Source organism: Balaenoptera acutorostrata, chromosome 13 (genome assembly GCF_949987535.1).
Source record: "Balaenoptera acutorostrata chromosome 13, mBalAcu1.1, whole genome shotgun sequence".
NCBI lineage: Eukaryota > Metazoa > Chordata > Mammalia > Artiodactyla > Balaenopteridae > Balaenoptera > Balaenoptera acutorostrata.
Window position 1 is genome coordinate 93,700,453 of NC_080076.1, and position 22,709 is coordinate 93,723,161.

General features: G+C 40.8%; 1 protein-coding gene across 5 annotated transcripts in view; it reads left to right on the plus strand.

The window, feature by feature from the left end:
- ZNF10 (zinc finger protein 10) overlaps positions 1-22,709 on the plus strand; it is a 112,501-nt gene that overhangs the window by 78,220 nt on the left and 11,572 nt on the right. For all 5 annotated transcript variants that reach the window (XM_057526037.1, XM_057526024.1, XM_057526025.1 and 2 more), the window contains one exon: positions 10,873-11,073. In XM_057526037.1, coding sequence (XP_057382020.1) covers positions 10,873-11,073 — 201 coding nt within the window. The remainder of the gene's footprint in view (positions 1-10,872; positions 11,074-22,709) is intronic.

Genomic DNA, 22,709 nt, shown 5'->3' on the forward strand with positions numbered 1-22,709 from the left:
GCTGTAGGTATTCATCATTGCCTCTTCTTGGGACCAGGTTACACTGCTGGTTTGTGCAGAGCCAGGATTCGAACCTGGGTGGGATGGCCCTACACCTGCTTCCCTGGCCAGTGTACTCTACTGCCTCAGGGTGTAGCCTGAGAATTTCTCAAGAGACAGAGATTCTAGACTCCTGGGCCCTAATAGTAGTTATTGTTTACCCACAATAGGTCACTTATCAGCTGCTCCTTGGACTCAGGAGCAGTTAAGTCCCTTGCCGTGCCCTGGACGCAGTGGGTGTGTGTGGCCCAGTCCCTGGGGAACGATAGAGAGGATGTGGATGACCCCACTCAGGGATGCGCTGAAAGCGGAAAGGATATCATATGCAAGACATTTTAAAACTGTACAACACAGGGGTCCCTTTCCCGTGGCCGGTGACATCCTCGACCCATACTCTGGGTGTCTCCTCCTGGGTATCCAGGGTGATACCTAGTAATTAGAAGGCTGTAGATGAGTGTGAATTCAGAACAGAGGGAGGTGGTCCTCGGCGGTGACGTAGCACTGAGGCCTGTGAGCCCCTAAGTCTCTGTTTCTTTCCTCGGAGGACGCTGGGCACTTACTGGCAGGTTTTGTTTTTTCAGTTTGGCTACTTTCTGCTGTTGACACTTCCCTCCCTTAAATGTGTCATTACAAATTCACTTCAGGGAGTCTGCATTCCTAGGGGCTTGGAAAGATTTTCCGTGTCCTCCTCTCATGTAGGAGTTGACTTATTTTAAACCAGGGAACCTTGTTTCCCTTTTTCTCCGGCGTTGGGCAGGGCCTCTGCTCCCATGGACCACCGCCAAACACCGTCACCACGGTCACCACCACGACTTGCTAATAGCATAGTTTGCAGTGCAGTGAGTTGGGGCTTCAAGACTGACGCGAGGGGGTGTGGGAGAGAGAAGGGAATTCTGCCTGATGGGGCCTTTCAGAGGAAGGTTGGCCAGCGCTCCCATGCATACCAGGCTGAATGTCTTCAGCTGCGCCCAGACTGACCCTCTTGGCGAATTAAAGGTTAAAATGATAATTCCCTGGGGTTTTTTTTATATATAAATTTTTATTTATTTATTTTTGGCTGCGTTGGGTCTTCGTTGCTGTGCGCGGGCCTTCTATAGTTGTGGCGAGCGGGGGCTACTCTTTGTTGCGGTGCGTGGGCTTCTCACTGCGGTGGCTTCTCTTGTTGCGGAGCATGGGCTCTAGGCACGCGGGCTTCAGTAGTTGTGGCTCGCGGGCTCAGTAGTTGTGGCGCACGGGCTTAGTTGCTCCGCGGCATGTGGGATACTCCCGGACCAGGGATCGAACCCGTGTCCCCTGCACTGGCAGGCGGATTCTTAACCACTGCACCACCAGGGAAGCCCCGATAATTTCCTGTTAAAATGTGGCAGTGTTCATGAATTACTCTTTCAAAACTAACAACCCTCACGCACCCTTGTTTATATATTCCAGGTACCTGTTAGGCACCGAGGATACACGGGTCAAAGGCAGCCCTGGGAGTTGAGAGAGGGGACAGAGGGCAGGCCAGGTGGCCACGGGATTCGCGCTGGGGCAGAGGGAAGCCCAGGAAGTGACCTTGGCAGCTGCTCTCAAAGGACCTGTGGAATTAGCCGTGCGAAGGCGAGGGAGAAGGAGGCTGCGGGCAGAGGCAGCCCCTGTGCGCTGCCAGCAGTGGGCGGGGAGGGGCCGGCCGCCATCAGGCCTCCGGAGCCGGCTCAGCGCTCAGCTGTCGGGCTAGGTGGGGGCCAGGTCATGCGGCGGCCTGTCCCCCGCTTGGCTGTCTTTGAGAAGGCTGCTCACCCCTTCCAGACAAGCTGAAAACTACACTCTCCTTGTGACTCGAGGCTTTGATGATTGTGGAGTCACCGTATGTCCAGGAATCCTTTTTTTGTCTTAAAGTCTGTTTTATATTCTTATAGGAGCCTCCTTTTGGTTAATTGCTTGTCATATATTTTTCTTTAGCTTCTTTTTTTTTTCCTTCAGCTTTTGACTTTTTTGTATCTTTATCTTTTAGATGTGTCTTTTTAAAATAGCATCATTTTTTTAAATCAGTCTGTCAATTTTTGTACTTAACTTAGACACTTTGTCCGTTATGATTAATGTAATTACTGTTATATTTGAGTTTAAATCTGCCATCTTACTGTGTTTTTTCTATACTGTGTTTGCTGTACCTGATCTGTTTTTTTTGTTTGTTTTTTCTCCTCTCTTGGCTCTTTTTTGACTGATAATTTTTATTCTTTTTCTTTCTGTAAAGATGTTTGGGCATTATACATATTATTTATGCTGTAAAGTTTTTTTAATTTAAGTTTTTATTTTGACATAATTTTAGATCTTAAAAAAGTTGCAGGAATAATACAAAAGTTCTTCTATACCTTCATCCAGATTCCTCAAATAGTAATATTTTACTGCACTTGCTTTATCGTTTTCTCTCTCACTCTCTGTTCCCAGCTCCTCTCCTCTTTCTCTCTCCTCATACATACACATTTTTTTTTCTTAACTGAAACTAATTTGCAGACATGATGTTCCTTTACCCCTAAATACTGCAGTACATCTCACGAACAAGAACAGTTTTTTACATAACCACTGAATCAGAAAATTGACATCAATACAATGCTGTTATTTCATTTACAGATCTTATTGCAATTTTGCCAATTGTTTCTTTGTAGAAATTTTGGAAATACTGTCCTTTATGGGGAAAGAGTAACTTGAATCATGTGTTGCGATGGGCTATGCTGGCTCTTTCGTCTAACCTGGAGCAGTTCCTCAGTCTTTTTTGTCGTGGCGTGTTTCTGGAGTCCAGGGCATCCTGTGGAGTATCCCTCAGTTTGGGGTTGTTTGCTCCTCCTCCTGATCCGTTTCAGAAGTGATGCATTCTTCCCTGCGTCACGTCAGGGGCACTCGTGGCTGCTGATGTGAACTTGCCTCACTTGGTGAAGGTGGTGTCTTGTGTTCCCTCCCCTGTAGTCACTCTCTCTTCCCTTTGTAAGTCAGTATCTGTTGGGAGATACTGAGATGAAATAAATACCTTTTAGTCCTCAAACTTTCACCCACTCATTTAGCCTGCATGGGTGATTCTTGTGTGCGTTTTTATTATGCTAGTTGACAAATGAGTTTTATCTAATTTCATTATTCTTTCTACGTTCATTAGATACCTGCCTGCTGTCAGAAAGCTGTGCCCCACCCCCCATTTTAAAATTTGCTCTGTTGTTTCCTTTCAGACTCTAGTGCAGCTTATGATAGACCTTCTCAGTCTGTGTATCACTGCTCTCCTCTCTTGCCCATCTGTCTCTCCATACTACTTTCTAGATAATTTCTTTCGGTTAGTCCTTTCGTTTACTAATTCTTCCTAACCTGCTATTAAAGAGACTTCAGTTGATGTATTTTTATCATTCCTATAAATTCTTTCTAGTTCTTTTTCAAATGTGCTTGCTAAGTTATTTGTCCAAGCCCTTGCCAAGTCATAAGGCTTGCCTTTCTCTCCTTGAATATAATATTTGATTTATAACCAGTGTCCATCAATTGCACTGTCTGTTGGCTACAAGGTTTTCTTTCTGTTGTTTGTTGATTTTCATTGGTTCTTGTTCATGTTGTCTAGTTTTCTGAAAGCTTTATTTTCTTGTGTGGTGGTCACTGTTCTTGAAAAATTCTTCAAAGGAAAAATTTAAGGCATAGGATAAAGGTACCTTACTCCAAAATACTCTGAAGTATTTTGAAGCAGGTTCAGTTCTCATGTTATTTCATCCGTACATCACTAGGCATTAAAAGACATACGTTTTCTAATATAATTATAATACCACTATTACACCTAACAGAATAATTCCTTGGTATCATGGAATTATTCCATGTTCAGATTTCATTTTCCTTTTTAACGTTGGCAAGTTCAAATCAAAATCCAAACAAGGTACACACTTCTTACTGTTACATACTTTAAGTCTCTTTTAATCCAGAGTAACCCATCCTTCTTTCTTTTTTTTCCCCCATTGACTTTTTAAAGATGCTGAGCCATTTGTCCTTCAGAATGTTCTTCATTTTAGATTTATCTCTGTTTCCTTGTGGTCACATTTAACATGTTTCCTGTCACCAGTATTTCTGGTAAACTGAAATTTATCTTTAGAGACTTTAGATTCATTTATTAATGTTTTTGGCAAGAATACTTGATAGTGCTTTGTCTTGTCACCTCAGGAGGCACGTATGTCTGGTTGACTCGCTCTAGGTGATGCAAAGATCAATTGGTGGGGTCAGGGGTGACGGTGTGGTATTGTTGTTGTGAAGTTTCCCATCAGCCTTTTCTAACGGTTTCATCAATTATGACCTTCCCCTCGGCCAGTTATTTCACAGCATCTACAAAGTGGTGACTTTCTAACTCTATCATTCTTTCCATTTTTGTAGCAGGAATTTTCTGAAAGAATTTACAGAATGCTTCTCTAAAAAAGAACATTTCTTCATCAACAGAACCGTTTGGTTACCCAGAGACACGATTTGTATAGGGATGGCAGATCTATGCTTAACTCTTTCCCTTTAATTGCCAGTTTTCACTAAGGAGATGATGCGCTAGTTACATCCATTGGTGACAGCAGTGAGTTTTTCATTTGATTTTTTTTTCTTTTTGTTAATTTGAGTATGATTAAGAAACTCGTAAATCTTAATACTGTTTACAGTTAGTTTCAATCAGTTGCAGTCAGTATTCTTTTAGAGGGTTTCATTGTCCCAGCCTTAGCCAAAGGGAGCCTTTCAGCTTGGCTCTGAGGCTTTTTGGAAAGACTCTGTTAGTCTTAGCTGGCTTCCTGGCTTCCTTGCTTTTGGGCCCAAGAAGGTATTCTCCGCTCATTTGCGTATTTCCCGTCCCAAATCTGGAATCAACCTTTTCTCCAGGAGCCTGTGTCTTTTCGTAGGGAGTGTGCTCAGGGACCACTGTTGATACTGGAATGTCATTACTTCTGGGCTGTTTCAGTAGGCAGACCTAGGGATCTTTGGAAAGGAAAAAAATTATGATTCATTTTGATATTTCCAATTCAAATTACAGAGTTTAAAAGATTTATTTTTTTGAAATTACTCTTTTTTGGGTGGAAGTAACCCAGTTGTTCACTAAGAGATGAATGGATAAACAAAATGGGGTGTGGGTGTGTATGTGTATATTCAGTCTTAAAAAGAAATGAATTCTGACACATGCTACAACATGGGTGAACCTTGAGGACATTGTTTTCAGTGAAATAAGCCAGTCACAAAAGGACAAATACTGTAAGATTCTACTTGCGTGAGGTTCTGTTACTGAACCAGGTTTGTTCGCCCAACACGCAGCAAGCCAAACGCTGAGGTGCTGCAGTTTGTAGCAGAGAAAGAGTTTATTCACGAGACAGCCAAGTGAGGAGACGGGAGAACAAATGTCAGGTCTGTCTCCTCGCAGGTGAGGGCCTTGAGATATTCCCTGGATAAAGAAGTAGGGAGGTCTTAGGTGTGGGGAAGTGATTGGAAGTAGGGAAAAGGTGAGGTAATCTGTGTTCTGTGCAGGCGTATTGGGGTACATGCTTCTTCGTGGGATACGAGTTCAAAAATGTAGACACTTAGCATGATCCGAGGGTGGAGGTTTTGGCCCTCTGACACCAGGCGGTCATTCATCAGACATGTGTGCAGGCCCGGTTTTTAGGGTCAGCGGTCCCAACCGGTCTTGGCTGCCTTGCACTGGACAAGAGCTGACTCTAGGTTTCTGGAAAACCGCTTAAGTGCCCATTGATATAGTGACCCATATGTCAGAGGTGTTACCTCTAGGGGACAGTTAGTAATTCAGGCAAGCTTAGTCACTGAGGGCGGGTTCAGGCGGGGGGTTTAACAAGCTGCCCCTTGGCTGCTGCTCTGTAAGACGAGCTCGAGAATTTCTGTTAGTCGCCACTGTCTGTTAACCCTGTGGAGCATGGTTTCAGTTCCTAGAGTAGTCAAGAGCATAGAAAGTGTGGTCCATGCTGGTTGTCAGGGAGCCGTGGTAGGAGGAGAATGGGAAGTTACTGCTCAGAGGATACAGAGTTTCAGTTTTGCAAGATGAAGAGTTCTGGAGATGAATGTGACTGCTGGGAATGGTTACACAGCACTGTGAAGGTACTGAATTCCAATGAACTGTACACTTGAAAATGGTTAAGATGCTAAGTTTATGTTACGTATTTTATGTTTTCACAAGTAAAAATCTTCTGAGAAGATGAGCCGTGACTCTTAGCTCACCCAATACCAGAAGATGACCTCCAGTTGGAGTGTAGACTTCAAGAGCAAAAGCTATAAAATTCCTGGGAGAAATCATAGGGGAAAATATTCATGACCTTCTCTTAGGCTAAAGTTCTTAGAAAGCTCTTTTTTTTTTTTTTGGCTGTGTTGGGTCTTCGTTTCTGTGCGAGGGCTTTCTCTAGTTGCGGCGAGCGGCGGCAACTCTTCATCGCGGTGCGCAGGCCTCTCACTATCGCGGCCTCTCTTGTTGCGGAGCACAGGCTCCAGACGCGCAGGCTCAGTTGCTGTGGCTCACGGGCCCAGTTGCTCCGCGGCATGTGGGATCTTCCCAGACCAGGGCTCGAACCCGTGTCCCCTGCATTGGCAGGCAGATTCTCAACCCCTGCGCCACCAGGGAAGCCCAGAAAGCTCTTTTATAGGTTGTGCTTTTCGAGATAGAAATTGGGCCACATCAAGATAAAAACTTTTGAACTTCAGAGTTACCATTCAGAAAATGAAAACACAAGTCCCAGACCGGGACTTTAAGTATTTAAAGTCCAGGAGATAGTATTTGCAAATCATGTACCTGATAACAAGGATATATCCAGAATATATGAAGAATGCTTACAACTCAGTAGGAAGACAGACAACCCAATTTAAAACATGGGCAAAGGATTTGAACAGACACTTCACCAAAGAAGATGTATAGATGGCAAGTAAGCACCGGAAAAGATGTTTAACATCATGAGTCACTAGGGAAATAAGATTAATATCATAATGAAGTCCCACTTTATACCCAATGGCTATAACCAAAAAGGCAGACAGTAAGTGTTGACAAGGATGTAGAGAAATTGGAACCACTGTAGACTGCTGGTGGGAATATAAAGTGGTACAGTCACTTTGTAAAGGTTTTGGCAGTTTCTTTAAAAGGTTAAATATAAACTTACTGTACAGTGCAGCAGTTTTACTTCTAGGAATTTACCCAAGATAAAGGAAGACATGTTCACACAAAGACTTGTATAGTAGCTCAAAACTAAAAAGAATCTAAATGTGGATTAAGTGGTGAACGTATGGACAAAATGGAACAGTATTCAGCAATAAAGGAGCAAACCTCTGGTGTGTGCTGTAACAAGAATAAACCTCCAAAGTATTGTGCTGAGCGGAAGAAGCCAGACGCAGTACCTCGTGTGGTCCCAGTCATGTGAAATGTCCGGAACAGGCAGATCTGTGCACAGGAGCAGAGCAGTGGTTGTCTGGGCGTCGGGGGTGAGCGTGGGCCTCGGCTCCGGAGGAATGTCTGAGGCAGTAGGAACGCTGTAAACCTGCATGAGCGGACTGTTGCAAAACTTTCAATTTATTAAAAATCATTGAAGTTAAAAAAAATTACTCTTTATATAGAAGCATTATTGAGGTATAATTTATATACCATAAAATTTACCCTTTTAAGGTGTTCCTTCAGTCATTTTTAGTATTCACAGAGTTGCCTAAATATCACCGTATCCAATTTCAGAACATTATCATTACTTCCAGAAGAAACCCTGTCCCCATTCACAAGCCACTCTCCATCCCCTCCATCCCCTATCCCCTTACAGCCATTTAATCTACTTGGTGTGTTCAAGAATTTCCCTATCCTAGGCATTTGTGTACACAGAATCATGTCAGAGGTGGCCCTGTGTATCTGGCTTCCTGGATTTAGCGTAGTGTTTTCAAGGTAGCTTTGTGTTGGTCTCAGCCTGGCAGGAATGACGCTGTGACGCAGAGCGCCTGGGGCGGGGCTCGCCGGCGCCCGTGCTGCTGGTGGCAGCCCCACAGACGTTCCCCTGACTGGAGCCAGCGTCGTGGCTGGACCAGCCCTTGTGGTTCTTACTGTGACTGCAAGGCGCATCTCCTCAGCAACCGTCGGGAACAACGAGAACGTAAGGTTTATTAACTCACAGGCCCTGCGGGGTACGTGGTACACGGGGGGCCACACAGCAGAGAGGGAGAGGACGAGACTGTGCACCTGGGGTTCTGCCTTTACCGGGGTCAAGGGGGGTTGAGGTTCTGCCTTTATTATTGGGGTCAAGGGGGGGTCGCAGGTTCATTATTTTTTTTTTTTTTTAAAGGTTTTATTTATTTATTTATTTATTTATTTATGGCTGTGTTGGGTCTTCGTTTCTGTGCGAGGGCTTTCTCTAGTTGTGGCAAGCGGGGCCACTCTTCATCGCGGTGCGCGGGCCTCTCATTATCGCGGCCTCTCTTGTTGCGGAGAACAGGCTCCAGACGCGCAGGCTCAGTAATTGTGGCTCACGGGCCCAGTTGCTCCGCGGCATGTGGGATCTTCCCAGACCAGGGCTCGAACCCGTGTCCCCTGCATTGGCAGGCAGATTCTCAACCACTGCGCCACCAGGGAAGCCCGGTTCATTATTTATTGGTGAATTTAAAATAAGGCTGAGAATTCAGGCACTGGAAGGGAAGAGCGGGGTCACTCCAGTGAGCAGTTACCTAGGTCACCCAGGGCTTTCTGGGAGGGGAACGTCAGGTGGGGCGGCCTGACTCCTTATCCCGCCGTGTGGCTGGCAGTGCGCTTATCGAAGACGGATGTCTTTGAAGTGGCGCCTCAGAAATCAGAAGCTTTCAGTACGATCAGGCACTTGCATTACAGTCAAAAGAAGCTAATTGTCAGGTACCTATAGTACTAAGGTTCATAATGTAGTAGCATTTTTTGGTGCTTCATTCCTTCTTATGGCTAAATAACGTGCCTTTGTATGTATAGATCACATATGGTTTATCCCTTCATCCGTTGACGGGTATTTGGCTATTAGGAATCAGGCTGTTAGAGCCATTTGTGTGCAAGCGTTTCTGTGATGTAGGCTTTTAATTCTGTTGAGCGGATACCTAGGAATGGGATCGCCGGGTAATACAGTAATTCTGGGTTTAACACTGAGGAACTGCCAAGCTGGGTCCAAAGTGGCTGCTGCATTTTACATTCTCACCAGCTGTGCGTGAGGGTTAAAAGCTTTATTCTTGCAGCTTTTTGTCATGTGTTAGATATCTTGGTTCTTAAAAAGTGATATAACTGTCATGTCCTATAGCATACATAAGACGGTTTTAAAACAACAATTTGTTACCATTAACAAGGGTACTAAATGAGGTTCAGTCTGTCTTTGTAGCCCATTTTATCCAAAGAATACACAGTTAAATACCACATGTTAAGTCAGTTGGTAAAATGGTTGTCCGTTGTAGTTTTGTTTCCAATTGTATAAATAAATGTATTTGTTGACATTTATTTTCAGCGTTAGGGATTGCCCTCCCTCCTCTTTTAGATCATGTGAAATATGTACATGATTCAAAGTAGAAAGTACGTAGTGTCATTCAGACAAGCCTCCATCCCTCCTGCTCTGTTCCTTCCCTCCCTCCCCTGGAGGGAACCATTTTTACAGTTTCTAGTTCATCCTCTCAGTGATTCTTTTGGAAATATAAGCAAACACACATACACACATACCTGACCTGACTCAACGCTAAGCCTTGTCAGGAAGCCTTTTTTCTGCCTCTAGCCCGGTGTTTCCTAGAGTTCAGCACGCCTTGTATCCTAACATGTTTCTCTCAGTTTTACCCCTTGTATTTTGTTGTTATAATAGCTTCTGGAATGAGCATCCTCTGGACCCTTCCCCCTGACTGCCGAGTGCCTTTCTCTCTTCCCTTTTCTCTCCTTCCCCTCTCATTCTCAGAATCTCCTTTCTCTCGTCCCTCTCTTTGCCTGAATCTTTTTTTTCTCACTTGTGCTGATAAGTTTGGGCTCCATTTCCAGCAGCTTCCCCTCGCAGGGAAGACCCGTCCTTGTGGAAGGGACGCTTTGCCCGTGATTCCTCAGACCTTTGTGTTCCTAGGTGGCCATAGCACTGTTAGGTCACTTAGCGACTTAGGGAACGTCTGTTTTAGTCACCTGCACCTCTGAGCCTGAGAGGCTCAGATTCCCCTCGGGAGGTGCTCTCCTGTTGGGGGTGACTTTGGAGATCGGCAGCATGTGGCCCCCGGTCCCCCGCCCCAGTTCTGCAGTTAGGTCACATCTGCCTGGATCCTAGGTTTGTGAGGAGCCCTGTCACCTGGGTCCATTTGTCTGTCTGTGGACATCTCTGGGCTTCTTCTCTTGCTATTCTGGTAGGCCTCTTTTGTTTTTATTGGGAGATTAAAAGACTACACTGTTCCCCTGATCTCATCCTACTCTCAATGTTTAACAACAAAAGTAAGACTCAGTGAGAGAGATGAAGTGAATTGTTCATGGACATCCAGATATTGAGAGAAGAAGCTCTACTGAAACAGACTGTTTCGTCCACAGCCTATTTCTCGTGTACATCGCCTCCAGCAGGGTCGTTCCCTCCTTACCATCTGGCATCATGTTCTTCTTGAGTGTCTGCCCGAAGTTGTTTAAATCTCTGGGTGGTTGCTGCACTTCCAGGGTTCCTGGGGGCCTGTGCAGAGTCTTGGCGGTGGGGGGTGGCTGTGGTCGTGTGCTGGGTTCCCCATTTCCGTTTCCTCTCACTTGTGCCCCCCCCCCCCAGCCGCACTGACCACAGTCTGCAGAGCCCCCAGCCCAGCCTGGGTGAGCGCGTTCACCAGCAAAGGAGACCAAGGTCGGGGCCCAGAGGAAAAGTGCTCGCAAAAGTGAGCTTGCTCTTGGGTCTGCAGGTCCCACCTCTCCAGGAGCGAGACAGCACGCACGATGGCATCAGAAAGCTTCAAGGGGAGGGATCCATCCTGGGTCAAGAGACCCCTGACCAGAGGCCTCTCCCTGGAGGACCCCGGCAGAGGCACAAGAGTCCCGGGACGGAGCAGGTCCTAGAGTGGCTGTTTATTTCCCAGGAGCAGCCGAAAGCGAAGAAGACCTGGGTGAGTTACTGCTTTGTTCATTTCCACTTCTTTTCTTTATTTCTTTTTCATTTTTTTGGTGGGAGAGGGATGGAGGTCCTCAGGTGGGAGGTCGTGTAAGGTCCCTGAGGTCCCTGTTTCCTGGTTTCCCCAGACTCAATTTTCAGCTCCTTTTCCACACCCCCCCCCCAATTTTTTAATGGATATTGTTCTGTTTATGTGTTTACAAACTGTGTATTGTTTCTGGTGTGAATGCATTTTTAATTTATGTTGGTGGCGTGTACACATGTGTATCCTGCTGTATTGCTTATATTTTTCATTAAGCACCGTCCTCTTGTACGGCCATCAGCAGTGTCTGGGTGTCCACTTGCCTCATGTTCTCTGCTAGCTCTTAATTACTGTTCTTTTTATTTGAGCCATTCTGGTATGGTGGTGTTTCTGTATGGGCTTACTTTGCATTTCCTGCTAGCATGCTTTTTGGACATTTTGTTACCTTTTGTGGGTGTTTTCTGTCTGTTTCTTATTGACTGAAAGGAGTTATTTATTTTCTGGAAGCTTGTTAGAAATGCTGAGTTTCAGGCCGCACCTCAGTCCTGTTATATCAAGACTTCATCTTAACAAGATTCAGTGATTCATGCACATTGAAGTTTAAAGCAAACTTGATACCAAATCCATACTCAGGTTTTACCTGGGGTGCTTTTCTTACCTCCAGTATTTTGTTATGACGGTTTTCAAACGCAGGGCAAAGTCGAAAGGATTTTGCAGTGAACATCTGTATACTCATCACCTTGAATTTACCTTTAACATTTTACTGTACTTGCTTTATCACATGATCCATCTTTCCATCCCTCTGCATCTCTTACCCCATCTTATTTTTGCTGTATTTCTTAATATATTTTAGACATCAGCATGCTTCCCTCTAAATACTTCAGTATGCACAGCATTAACTGTTGTTCAGTATTTGTTTACAAGCTGGGTTTTTTTCCTGTCTTGCCTTTTCATTCTGTTAATTAATGCTGCCTTTTGATGAACAGCTATTTCTAATTTTAACTTAAATTAGTTTATAAATTTTTTCTTTTATTACTGGTGTTTTTTGTGTCCAATCTAAGAACTTTTTTGTTATCCAAAGCTCATGAAGACAGTTTTCATTGTTCACATTTACCTTTCACATGTAGAGTCACAATACATCTAGAATTAATATTTATGTTTAGTGTGAGTAGGAGTCAAGCTTTATTTTTTTCATCAAGTTGCCTAATTGCCCCAGTGCCACTGAAGTGATTGACCCTCTACCTATGGCTCTGCGGTGCCACCTTGTCATATATCAGGCGTCCATAAATATAGTTTGGTTTCACAACTCTTTATTCTGTTCCATTGGCCTACTTTTCTATCCTTATGCCAGTTTCACGCTATCTTGATTTATAATAAGTCTTGATATCTGGATGCTTCCAGTTTTGGGTGATTATGAATGCTATCAACATTCACATGTGGGTTTTTGTGTGGACATGAGTTTTCAGATCAGTTGGGTAAATACCTAGGAGCATGATTGCTGGATTGTATGGCGATTCTATGTTTAGCTTTTTAAGAGACTGTCTTCCAGAGTGCCTTGCAGTTTTGCATTCCCACTTGCAGTGAATGAGCGTCCCTGTTCCTCATCCTGACCAGTTCTAGGTATTGTCAGGTTGTTAAAAATTTTGCCATTCTAATAGATGTGAGGTGATATTTTACTGTGGTTTTAAGTTGCATTTCCCTAATGGCTAGCTAGTGTTATCGAGTATATTTCTATATGTGTTTTATTCTTTCTGTATCTTTGGTGAAGTATCTGTTTTCTTGTCATTGATTTTTTTTTAATTTAATATTTAAAAATTTTTTTTATTGGAGTATAGTTGATTTACAATGTTGTGTTAGTATCAGGTGTACAGCAAAGTGAATCAGTTATACATATATCTACTCTTTTTAATTTAATTTTTTTTTAAGATTTTTTTTTGATGTGGACCATTTTTTTTAAAGTCTGTTGAATTTGTTACAATATTGCTTCTGTTTTATGTTTTGGTTTTTTTTTTTTTTTTGGCCCTAGGCATGTGGGATCTTAGCTCCCCAACCGGGGATTGAACCCGCACCCCCTGCATTAGAAGGTGAAGTCTTAACCACTGGACCCCCAGGGAAGTCTCTCCATTCTTTTTTAGATTCTTTTCACATATAGGCCACTACAGAGTATTAAGTAGAGTTCCCTGTGCAGTAGGTTCTTATTAGTTATCTATTTTATATATACTAGTGTGTATATGTCAATCCAAATCTCCCAGTTTATCCTTCCTCCCATCCCCCGGTACCATAAGTTTATTTTCTACATCTGTGACTCTGTCTCTGTTTTGTAGATAAGTTCATTACTACCATTTTTTTAGATTCCACATATAAGCAATATCATATGACATTTGTCTTTCTTGCTTCACTGAGTATGACAATCTCTGGGTCCATCCATGTTGCTGCAAATGGCATTATTTTGTTCTTTTTTATGGCTGAGTAATATTCCATTGTATATATGTACCGCATCATTAAAAAAAAATTTTTTTTTTATTCTTTAACTTATTTATTTTGTCTTGAGAGGGCAGAAGCCAAACTTACTGAGTTTGATGGGCATGACATTAAGATATTACATACGGCTCTTCAGGATTTGGGGCTACAAAATCATGCTTTCTTATTCTTTTTTTTTTAATATCTTTATTGAAGTATAATTGCTTTACAATGTTGTGTTAGTTTCTGCTGTATAACAAAGTGAATCAGCTATATGTATACATATATCCCCATATCCCCTCCCTCTTGAGCCTCCCTCCCACCCTCCCTATCCCACCCATATAGGTTGTCACAAAACATTGAGCTGATCTCCCTGTGCTATGTAGCAGCTTCCCACTAGCCATCCATTTTACATTTGGTAGTGTATATATGTCAGTGCTACTCTCTCACTTCATCCCAGCTTCCCCTTACCCCCGCTGTGTCCTCAAGTCCGTTCTCTGTCTGTGTCTTTATTTCTGCCCTGCCACTAGGTTCATCGATACCATTTTTTAAGATTCCATATATGTGTGTTAGCATGCGGTATTTGTTTTTCTCTTTCTGACTTACTTAACTCTGTATAACAGTCTCTAGGTCCATCCACCTCACTGCAAATAACTCAATTTGTTCCTTTTTATGGCCAAGTAATATTCCATTGTATATATGTGCCACATCTTCTTTATCCATTCATCTGTCAGTAGACATTTAGGTTGCTTCCATGTCCTGGCTATTGTAAGTAGTGCTGTAGTGAACATTGTGGTACATATGTCTTTTTGAATTATGGTTTTCTCAGGGTATATGCCCAGTAGTGGGATTGCTGGGTCATATGGTAGTTCTGTTTTTAGTTTTTTAAGGAACCTCCATAGTGTTCTCCATAGTGGCTGTATCAGTTTACATTCCCACCAACAGTGCAGGAGGGTTCCCTTTTCTCCACACCCTCTTGAGCATTTATTGTTTGTAGATTTTTTGATGATGGCCATTCTGACCAGTGTGAGGTGATACGTCATTGTGGTTTTGATTTGCATTTCTCTAATGATTAGTGATGTTGAGTATCTTTTCATGTGTTTGATGGCAATCTGTATGTCTTCTTTGGAGAAATGTCTGTTTAGGTCTTCTGCCCATTTTTGGATTGGGTTGTTTGTTTTTTTGATATTGAGCTGCATGAGCTGCTTGTATATTTTGGAGACTAATCCTTTGTCAGTTGCTTTGTTTGCAGATATTTTCTCCCATTCTGAGGGTTGTCTTTTCGTCTTGTTTACGGTTTCCTTTGCTGTGCAAAAGCTTTTAAGTTTCATTAGGTCCCATTTGTTTATTTTTGTTCTTATTTCCATTACTCTAGGAGGTGGGTCAAAAAGGATCTTGCTGTGATTTATGTCATAGAGGTACCACACCTTCTTTATCCATTCCTCTGTTGATGGACACATAGGTTGCTTCCATGTCCTGGCTATTGTAAATAGTGCTGCAGTGAACATTAGGGTGCATGTATCTTTTCAAATTGTGGTTTTCTCTGGGTATATGCCTAGGAGTGGGATTGCTGGGTCATATGGTAGTTCTATTTTTAGTTTTTTAAGGAACCTCCATACTGTTCTCCATAGTGGTTGTACCAATTTCCATTCCCACCAACAGTGTAGGAGGGTTCCCTTTTCTCCACATCTTCTCCAGCATTTTATTGTTTATAGATTTTTTGATGATGGCCATTCTGTGACTGGTGGGAGGTGATACCTCATTGCAGTTTTGATTTGTATTCTCTAGTAATTAGTGATGTTGAGCATCTTTTCATGTGCTTTTTGGCCATCTGTTGTCATGGATTTTTAAGAATTCTGTGTTATTCTAGATTTAAATCCTTTATAAGAAAAGTGATTTTCAGATATTTTCTCCCAGTCTCTGGTTTGTGTTTTCATTTCCATGACACCAACTTTCAACAACAGAGCAAAATGTTTTAATTTTGATAAAGTTTATTTTCTGAATTTTAATTTTTTAAAACGGGTTTTGCTTTTGGTGTCATATCTAAAATTTCATTGCCCAAACAAAAGTGCACAAATTAAAAATTTTTTTTCTCTGGAATTTGTAAAGTTTTAGCTTTCACATTTAAGTCTGTGATCCATTTTTAGTTAATTTTTGTATAGAGTGTGGGGTATGTGTTGAGGTTCATTTTTTATGTGTATGGATGTGCAAGGGTTCCAGCACCATTTGTTGAAAAGGTGATCCTTTCTCCATTGAATTGCTTTTGTGTGTTTATGAAAAAAAGAATTTTTTTTTTTCAAGAGACAGTGTTTATGTGGGTCTATTTCTAGGCTCTCTTTTGTGTTCCATTGATTTTTGTGTCTAATCTTTTACCGGTATCATGCTATCTTGCTTTTATAGGAAGTCTTAAAGTGGGCTAGTGGGAGTGCTGCACCTTTGTTCTTCAGAATTGTTTTGGCTGTTCTAGTTTTTTGCCTTTCCGTATTAATTATAGAAGAGCTTGTGGATAGCTACAAAAAAACTTGTTAGGACTTTGATTGGAATTACAGTGAATCCATGAGTCCAATTAGGGAAAATTTACATCTTAACAATACTGAGTTTTTCAATCCATGAACACCCTATATTGTTACATGTTTTAGATCTTTGATTTTTTAAACCACTGTTTGTATTTTGGAGCATACGTATTTCTGCACACATATTTTCTTTTATCATCTTAACCATTTTAAGTGACAATTCAGTGGTATTAAATACATTCATAACATTGGCAATCATAACCACCATTATCTGTCTCCACAGTGCTCTTCCTCTTGAAAAACTGAAGCTCTATACCATTAAACAATAACTCCCCCCCGCCCATAACCCCTGGCAAGCACCATTCTACTTTCCGTCTCTATGATTTTGACTACGCTAGTTACCTCATATAAGTGGAGTCATACAGTAATTGTCTTTTTGTGACTGGCTTATCTCCCTTGACATAATGTTCACAAGGTTCATCCTTGTTATAGCATACTGCAGAACTTTCTTCCTTTTTAAAGCTGAATAATAATTTGTTGTATGTATATACTTCATTTTGCTTATCCATTCATCCATCCATGGACACTTGGATTGCTTTCATGTTTTAGCTACTGTGAATATTGATGCTGCTGTGAACATGGATGTAGAAATATCTCTTTAAGACCTTGCTTTCACTTCCTTTGGGGATATACCCAGAGATGAAATTGCTGGACCATATGGTAATAATAATTTTTAATTTTTTGAGGAGCCACCAAACTGTTTTTCACAGCAGCTACACCATGTTGTATCCCCACCAGCAGTGTACAAGCATTCCAGTTATTCCACATCCTTGCCAACCCTTGTTATTTTCATGGTTTTTGATAGCCATCCTAATGAGTGTGAGCGGACTCTCATAGGTTTTTTTTTGAAAATTAATTAATTAATTAATTTGGCTGTGTTGGGTCTTCGCTGCTGCGTGGGCTTTCTCTAGTTGTGACGAGCTGGGGCCACTCCTCGTTTCAGTGCATGGGCGTCTCACTGTGGTGGCCTCTCTCGTTGCAGAACATGGGCTCTAGGCGTGCGGGCTTCAGTAATTGTGGCACACGGGCTCAGTAGTTGTGGTTCCTGGGCTCTAGAGCACAGGCTCAGTAGTTGTGGTGCACAGGCTTAGTTGCTCCGTGGCATGTGGGATCTTCCTGACCCAGGGCTCGAACCTGTGTCCCCTGCATTGGCAGGCGGATTCTTAACCACTGCGCCACCAGGGAAGTCCCTCATTGTAGTTTTGATTTGCATTTTTGTTATGATGAGTGATGTTCAGCATCTTCATGTGCTTATTGGCCATTTGTATATCTTCTTTGGGGAAATGTCTATTCAAATCCTTTGATTACTTTTGAATAGGTTGTTTTTTGTTGTTGAGTTTTAGTTCTTTATATATTCTAGATATTAATCCCTTATAAGATATATGACTTGCAGATATTTTCTCCCATTTTGGGAGTTGCCTTTTTACTATGTTGATGTTGTGTTTTGACACAAAAAATTTTAATTTTCATGAAGTCCAATTGGTTGGTTTTTTCTTTTGTTGCTTGTACCTTTTGTGTCATTTTCAAGAAATCATTGCCAAATCTAACATTGTGAAGCTTTTGCCCTATGTTTTCTTCTAAGGGTTTATATAGTTTTAGGTCTTTGATCCATTCTGAGTTAATTTTTATATAATGTTAGATGAGGGTCCAACTTCATTTTTTTCATGTGGATATCCAGTTTTCCCAGTAGTATTTGTTGGAAAGACTTTCCCCATAAATGGTCTTGGAACCATTGTCAAAAATCATTTGACCATATATGCAGGGGTTTATTTCTGGACTCTGTTCTATTCCATTGTCACCTTTATGCCAATACCACATTGTTTTGATTAATGTAGCTTTGTAGTAAGTTTTTTTTTAAATATTTATTTATTTATTTGGCTGCATTGGATCTTAGTTGCGGCATGCAGGATCTTCGTTGTGACATACAGGATCTTTTTGTTGTGGCATGCAGTCTTCTCCAGTTGCGGTGTACAGGCTTCTCTCTAGTTGTGGTGCGTGGGCTCCAGAGTGTGCAGGCTCAGTAGTTGTGGTGTGCTGGCCTTGTTGCCCTGCAGCATGTGGGATCTTAGTTCCCTGACCAGGGATCGAACCCGCATCCCCTGCATTGGAAGGAGGATTCTTAACCACTGCACTGCCAGGGAAGTCCCGTGTAGTAAGTTTTGAAATCAGGAAGTATGAGTCCTCCAGCTTTGTTCTTTTTCAAGATTGTTTTGGCTATTCAGGGTCCCTTGAGCTTCCATATGCATTTTAGGGTGGGTTTTTCTATTTTTGCAAAAAACATCATTGGAATTTTATTAGGGATTGCATTGAATATGTAGATCACTTTGGGTAGTGTTAACATTTTAATATTAAGGAACATAGGGTATGTTTCTATTTATTTATGTGCTCTTTAATTTCTTTCAGCAAGGTTTTCAGTTTTCATTCTACAAGTCATTTATCTCCTAGGTTCAGTTATTACTTTTTGATGATTCTATAAATGGAATCATTTTCATAATTTGTTTTTCAGATTGATCATTGTTAGTGTAGAGAAATGCACCTGATTTTGTGTGTGACTTTGTATCCTGTTATTTGCTGAATTCATTTGTTCTAACTAGGTTTTGTGTGTGTGTGTGTGTGTGTGTGTGTGTGTGTGTGTGTGTGTATGTATGTGTGTGGAATCTTTAAGATTTTCTATATAATATAGGAAGATATTGTCCATGAACAGAGATAATTTTACTCCTTTTCTAATTTAGATGCCTTTTATTTCTTTTTCTTGTCCAACGGCTTTGGCAAGAACTTGAAGCACTATGTTGAATAGAAGTGGAGAAAGAAGGCATTCCTTTTTTAAAAAAAAAAATTATTTATTTGGCTGCATTGGGTCTTAGTTGCTGCACGCGGGATCTTTCATTGTGGCGTGCAGGCTTCTCTCTAGTTGTGGTGCGTGGACTCTAGAGTGCGTGGGCTTAGTTGCCCTGTGGCATGCGGGATCTTAGTTCCCTGAACAGGGATTGAACCCATGTCTCCTGCATTGGAAGGCAGATTCTTAACCACTGGACCACCAGGGAAGTCTAGAAAGCAGGCATTCTTGCCTCATTTCTGATCTTAGAAGAAAAGCTTTTAGTCTTTCATCATTGAGTATGATGTTCACTGTGGGTTTTTAAGATGTGGGTTTTATTATGTTGAGGTACTTTCCTTCTATTTCTACTTTGTTGAGTGTTTTGATCATGAAAGAGTGTTGAATTTTGTCACATGCTTCAATTGAGATAATCTGCATTGAGATAATCATTTTTTAAACTTCATTCTGTTAGTGTGATGTATTGCATTGAGCAATTTTCAAATGTTGAACCATCCTTGCATTCCAAGAATAAATCCCATTGGTCATGGTGTATGATCTTTTTAATAAGTTGCTGAATTTGATTTGCTATTATTTTGAAGATTTTTGCATCTATGTTCATGAGGAATATTAGTTTGTAGTTTTCTTACAGTGGCTTTGTCTGGATTTGGTATCAGAGCCTTAGGAAGTGTTCCCTCCTCTTTAGGTTTTTGGAAAAGCTTGAGAAAGATTGATGTTATTACTTCTTTAAATATTTGTTAAAATTCACCAGTGAAGCCTGGGCTTTTCTTCTTTGGGGGGAGATTTTTGATTACAGACCCAATCTCCTTACTAGTTATAGATCTATTCATATTTCCTATTTCTTTGTGATTTGATCTTGATAGAAACACAAATGGAATTCATTCCTTTCAACTAAGTTATCCAATTTGTTGGCATACAATTGTTTATAGTACTTTCCAATAATCATTTTTATTTTTGTAGAATCAGTACTAATTTCCCCACTTTCATTCTTGATTTTAGTAATTCTAGTCTTCTCTTTTTTTTTCCTCAGTCTAGCTACCTGAAGGTTTATCAAATTTTGTTGATCTTTTCAAAGAACTAAGCTCTGGTTTCATTGATTTTTTTCCCCCTATTTTTCTAGTTTCTATTTTATTTGTATTCTAATCTTATTTCCTTCTTTTTGCTACCTTTGTGTTTAATTTGTTCTTTTTCTGTTTCCTTAAGTTGTAAAGTTAGATTATTGATTTGAGATGTTTCTTGTTTTAAATATGTGTTTTTAACTGTAAAATTTCCCCTTAACACTGCTTTTGCTGCATCCCAACAACTTTATGCTGTGTTTTGTTTTCATTCATGTCTAAGTATTTACTAATTTCCCTTTTGATTTGTTTGATCCATTGGTTGTTTAAGACCATGTTGTTTAATTCCCACAAATTTGTGAATTTTCCTTTTTTTATGCTGCTTTTAGTGATTTTTAACTTCATCCTGTGTGGTCAGAGCAGATACTTTGTATGATATTTATCTTTTAAATCTATTGAGATTTTATTTGTGGCCTAACATATGCTCTGTCCTGGAAAATGTCTCATGTGTACTTGAGAAGAATGTGTATTTTGTTCTTGGGTAGAATATTCTGTATATGTCTGTTAGAGTTAGTTTATTTAAATTCTGTTTCCTTACTTATTTTCTTTCTGATTGTTCTATCCATTATCGGGAGTGGGATATTGAAGTTTCCAACTATTATTATAAAACTATTTCTCCCTTCAATTATGTCAGTTTTTGTTTCATATATTTTGATGATCTGTTATTAGGTGTAACTGTTTATAATTGTCTATCTTCTAGCTGTACTGAAACTTTAATAATATGTAATTTCCTTCTTTGTCTCTTATAACCTTTTTGATTTGTCTGATGTTAGTATAGCCACCCCTGCTCTACTTCGGTTACTACTTGCATGGAATATCTTTATCCATCTTTTCACTTTTGATCTGTTTGTGTCTTTGGATCTAAAGTGAGTTTCTTATAGACAGCATATTTGAGTCATGTTTCTTAATCCATTTTGCCAAACTGTCTTTTCACTGGAGAGTTTTATTGATATACACTTACAGTAATTACTCATAAGGAGGGATTTATTTCTGTCATTTTGCTATTTTCTATATATCTTATTGCTTTTTGGTCCTTCAGTTCCTGCAGTCACTGTCTTTTGTGATTAGTTGAATTTTTGTAGTGAAATGTCTAAATTCCTTTCTCATTTGCTTTTTGTGTAAGTTTTATAACTATTTTCTTTGTGGTTGTCATGGGATTACATTTAACTTCCTAAAGTTATAGCATTCTGATTTGAATTTATACCAGCTTAACTTCAATAACATACAAACACTATGCTCCTTTACAGCTCTGTCCCATCCCTTTTGATTGCTGATGTCACAGAATTACATCTTTATACATTGTGTGCCCTGAAATGTAAACTAATAATTATTTCAAATGCATTTGTCTCTTATAATTATGTAGAGAATGAAATGTAGAGGCACAAATATACTGCCATTATAATTGCCCAGATATTTACCTTTATTCAGATCTTTATTTCTTCAAACAGCTTCAAGATATTGTCTAGTGTTCTTTAATTTCACGTGCATGACTCCCTTGAGCATCTCTTGCCAAGCAGGTCTAGTGGTAGCAAACTACCTTTTGTTCTTCTGGGAATGTCTTCATTTCTACCTCATTTTTTATTTATTTATTTATTTATTTATTTATTTATTTATTTTTGGCTGCATTGGGTCTTCGTTGATACATGTGGGCTTTCTCTAGTTGTGGCGAGTGGGGGCTACTCTTCATTGCAGTGCCCATGCTTCTCATTGCGGTGGCTTCTCTTGTTGCAGGGCATGGGTTCTAGAGCACAGGCTCAGTAGTTGTGGCCCACGGGCTTAGTTGCTCTATGGCATGTGGGATCTTTCCAGGCCAGGGCTCGATCCTGTGCCCCCTGCATTGGCAGGCGGATTCTTAACCACGGCGCCACCAGGGAAGCCCTCTACCTCACTTTTGAAGCACAGTTTTGTCAGATACAGGATTCTTGGCTGGTAGTTTTTTTTTCTTTTAGCTCTTTGAATATATGGGTTTATTGCCTTTTGGTCTCCAAAGGTTCTGGTGAGAAATCTACTTATAATCTTACTGAGGAGCCCTTGTAGGAAACAAGTCATTGCTTTCTTGATGCTTTCAAGGTTCTCTTTGTCTATTGAAAATTTGAGCATGTGTGTTTCTTTGAGTTCATCGTTTTTGGAGTTTGTTCAGATTCTTGGATGTTTATATTCATGGCTTCATCAAATTTGGAATTTCATTTTCAAACTTGGTGTCCATTTTTGAAAATCTTAGCCATTCTAGATGTGTAATGGTGACTCACTGTTTTAATTTGCAATTCGCTAATGATATATGATGTTGAGCATCTTTTCATATGCTGATTTACCATCTGTGTATCTTCATGTTCAGATCTGTCACCCCACAACGTGGCTGCTCCTTACAGCTGTTGCCTTTTTTATTTAACGAAATTTTAACGTCTTCTCTTCAGTGGTAGCTCCTGGTGCATTCAAGCAGCATTGCTTGCTTCCCCCTTTGTGCCCATGTTCTCTGCATGTTCTTTTGTCATAGCATCTTTGACTGCCTGTTACATTTTTATGGGTTTAATCTTTGCTGTTTTCTGCAATGCTGAACACTTCTGTCTTTCATCCATTTTATATTACTTGCACCTAGTTGAATATCTGGCACATGGTGTTCTTATATGT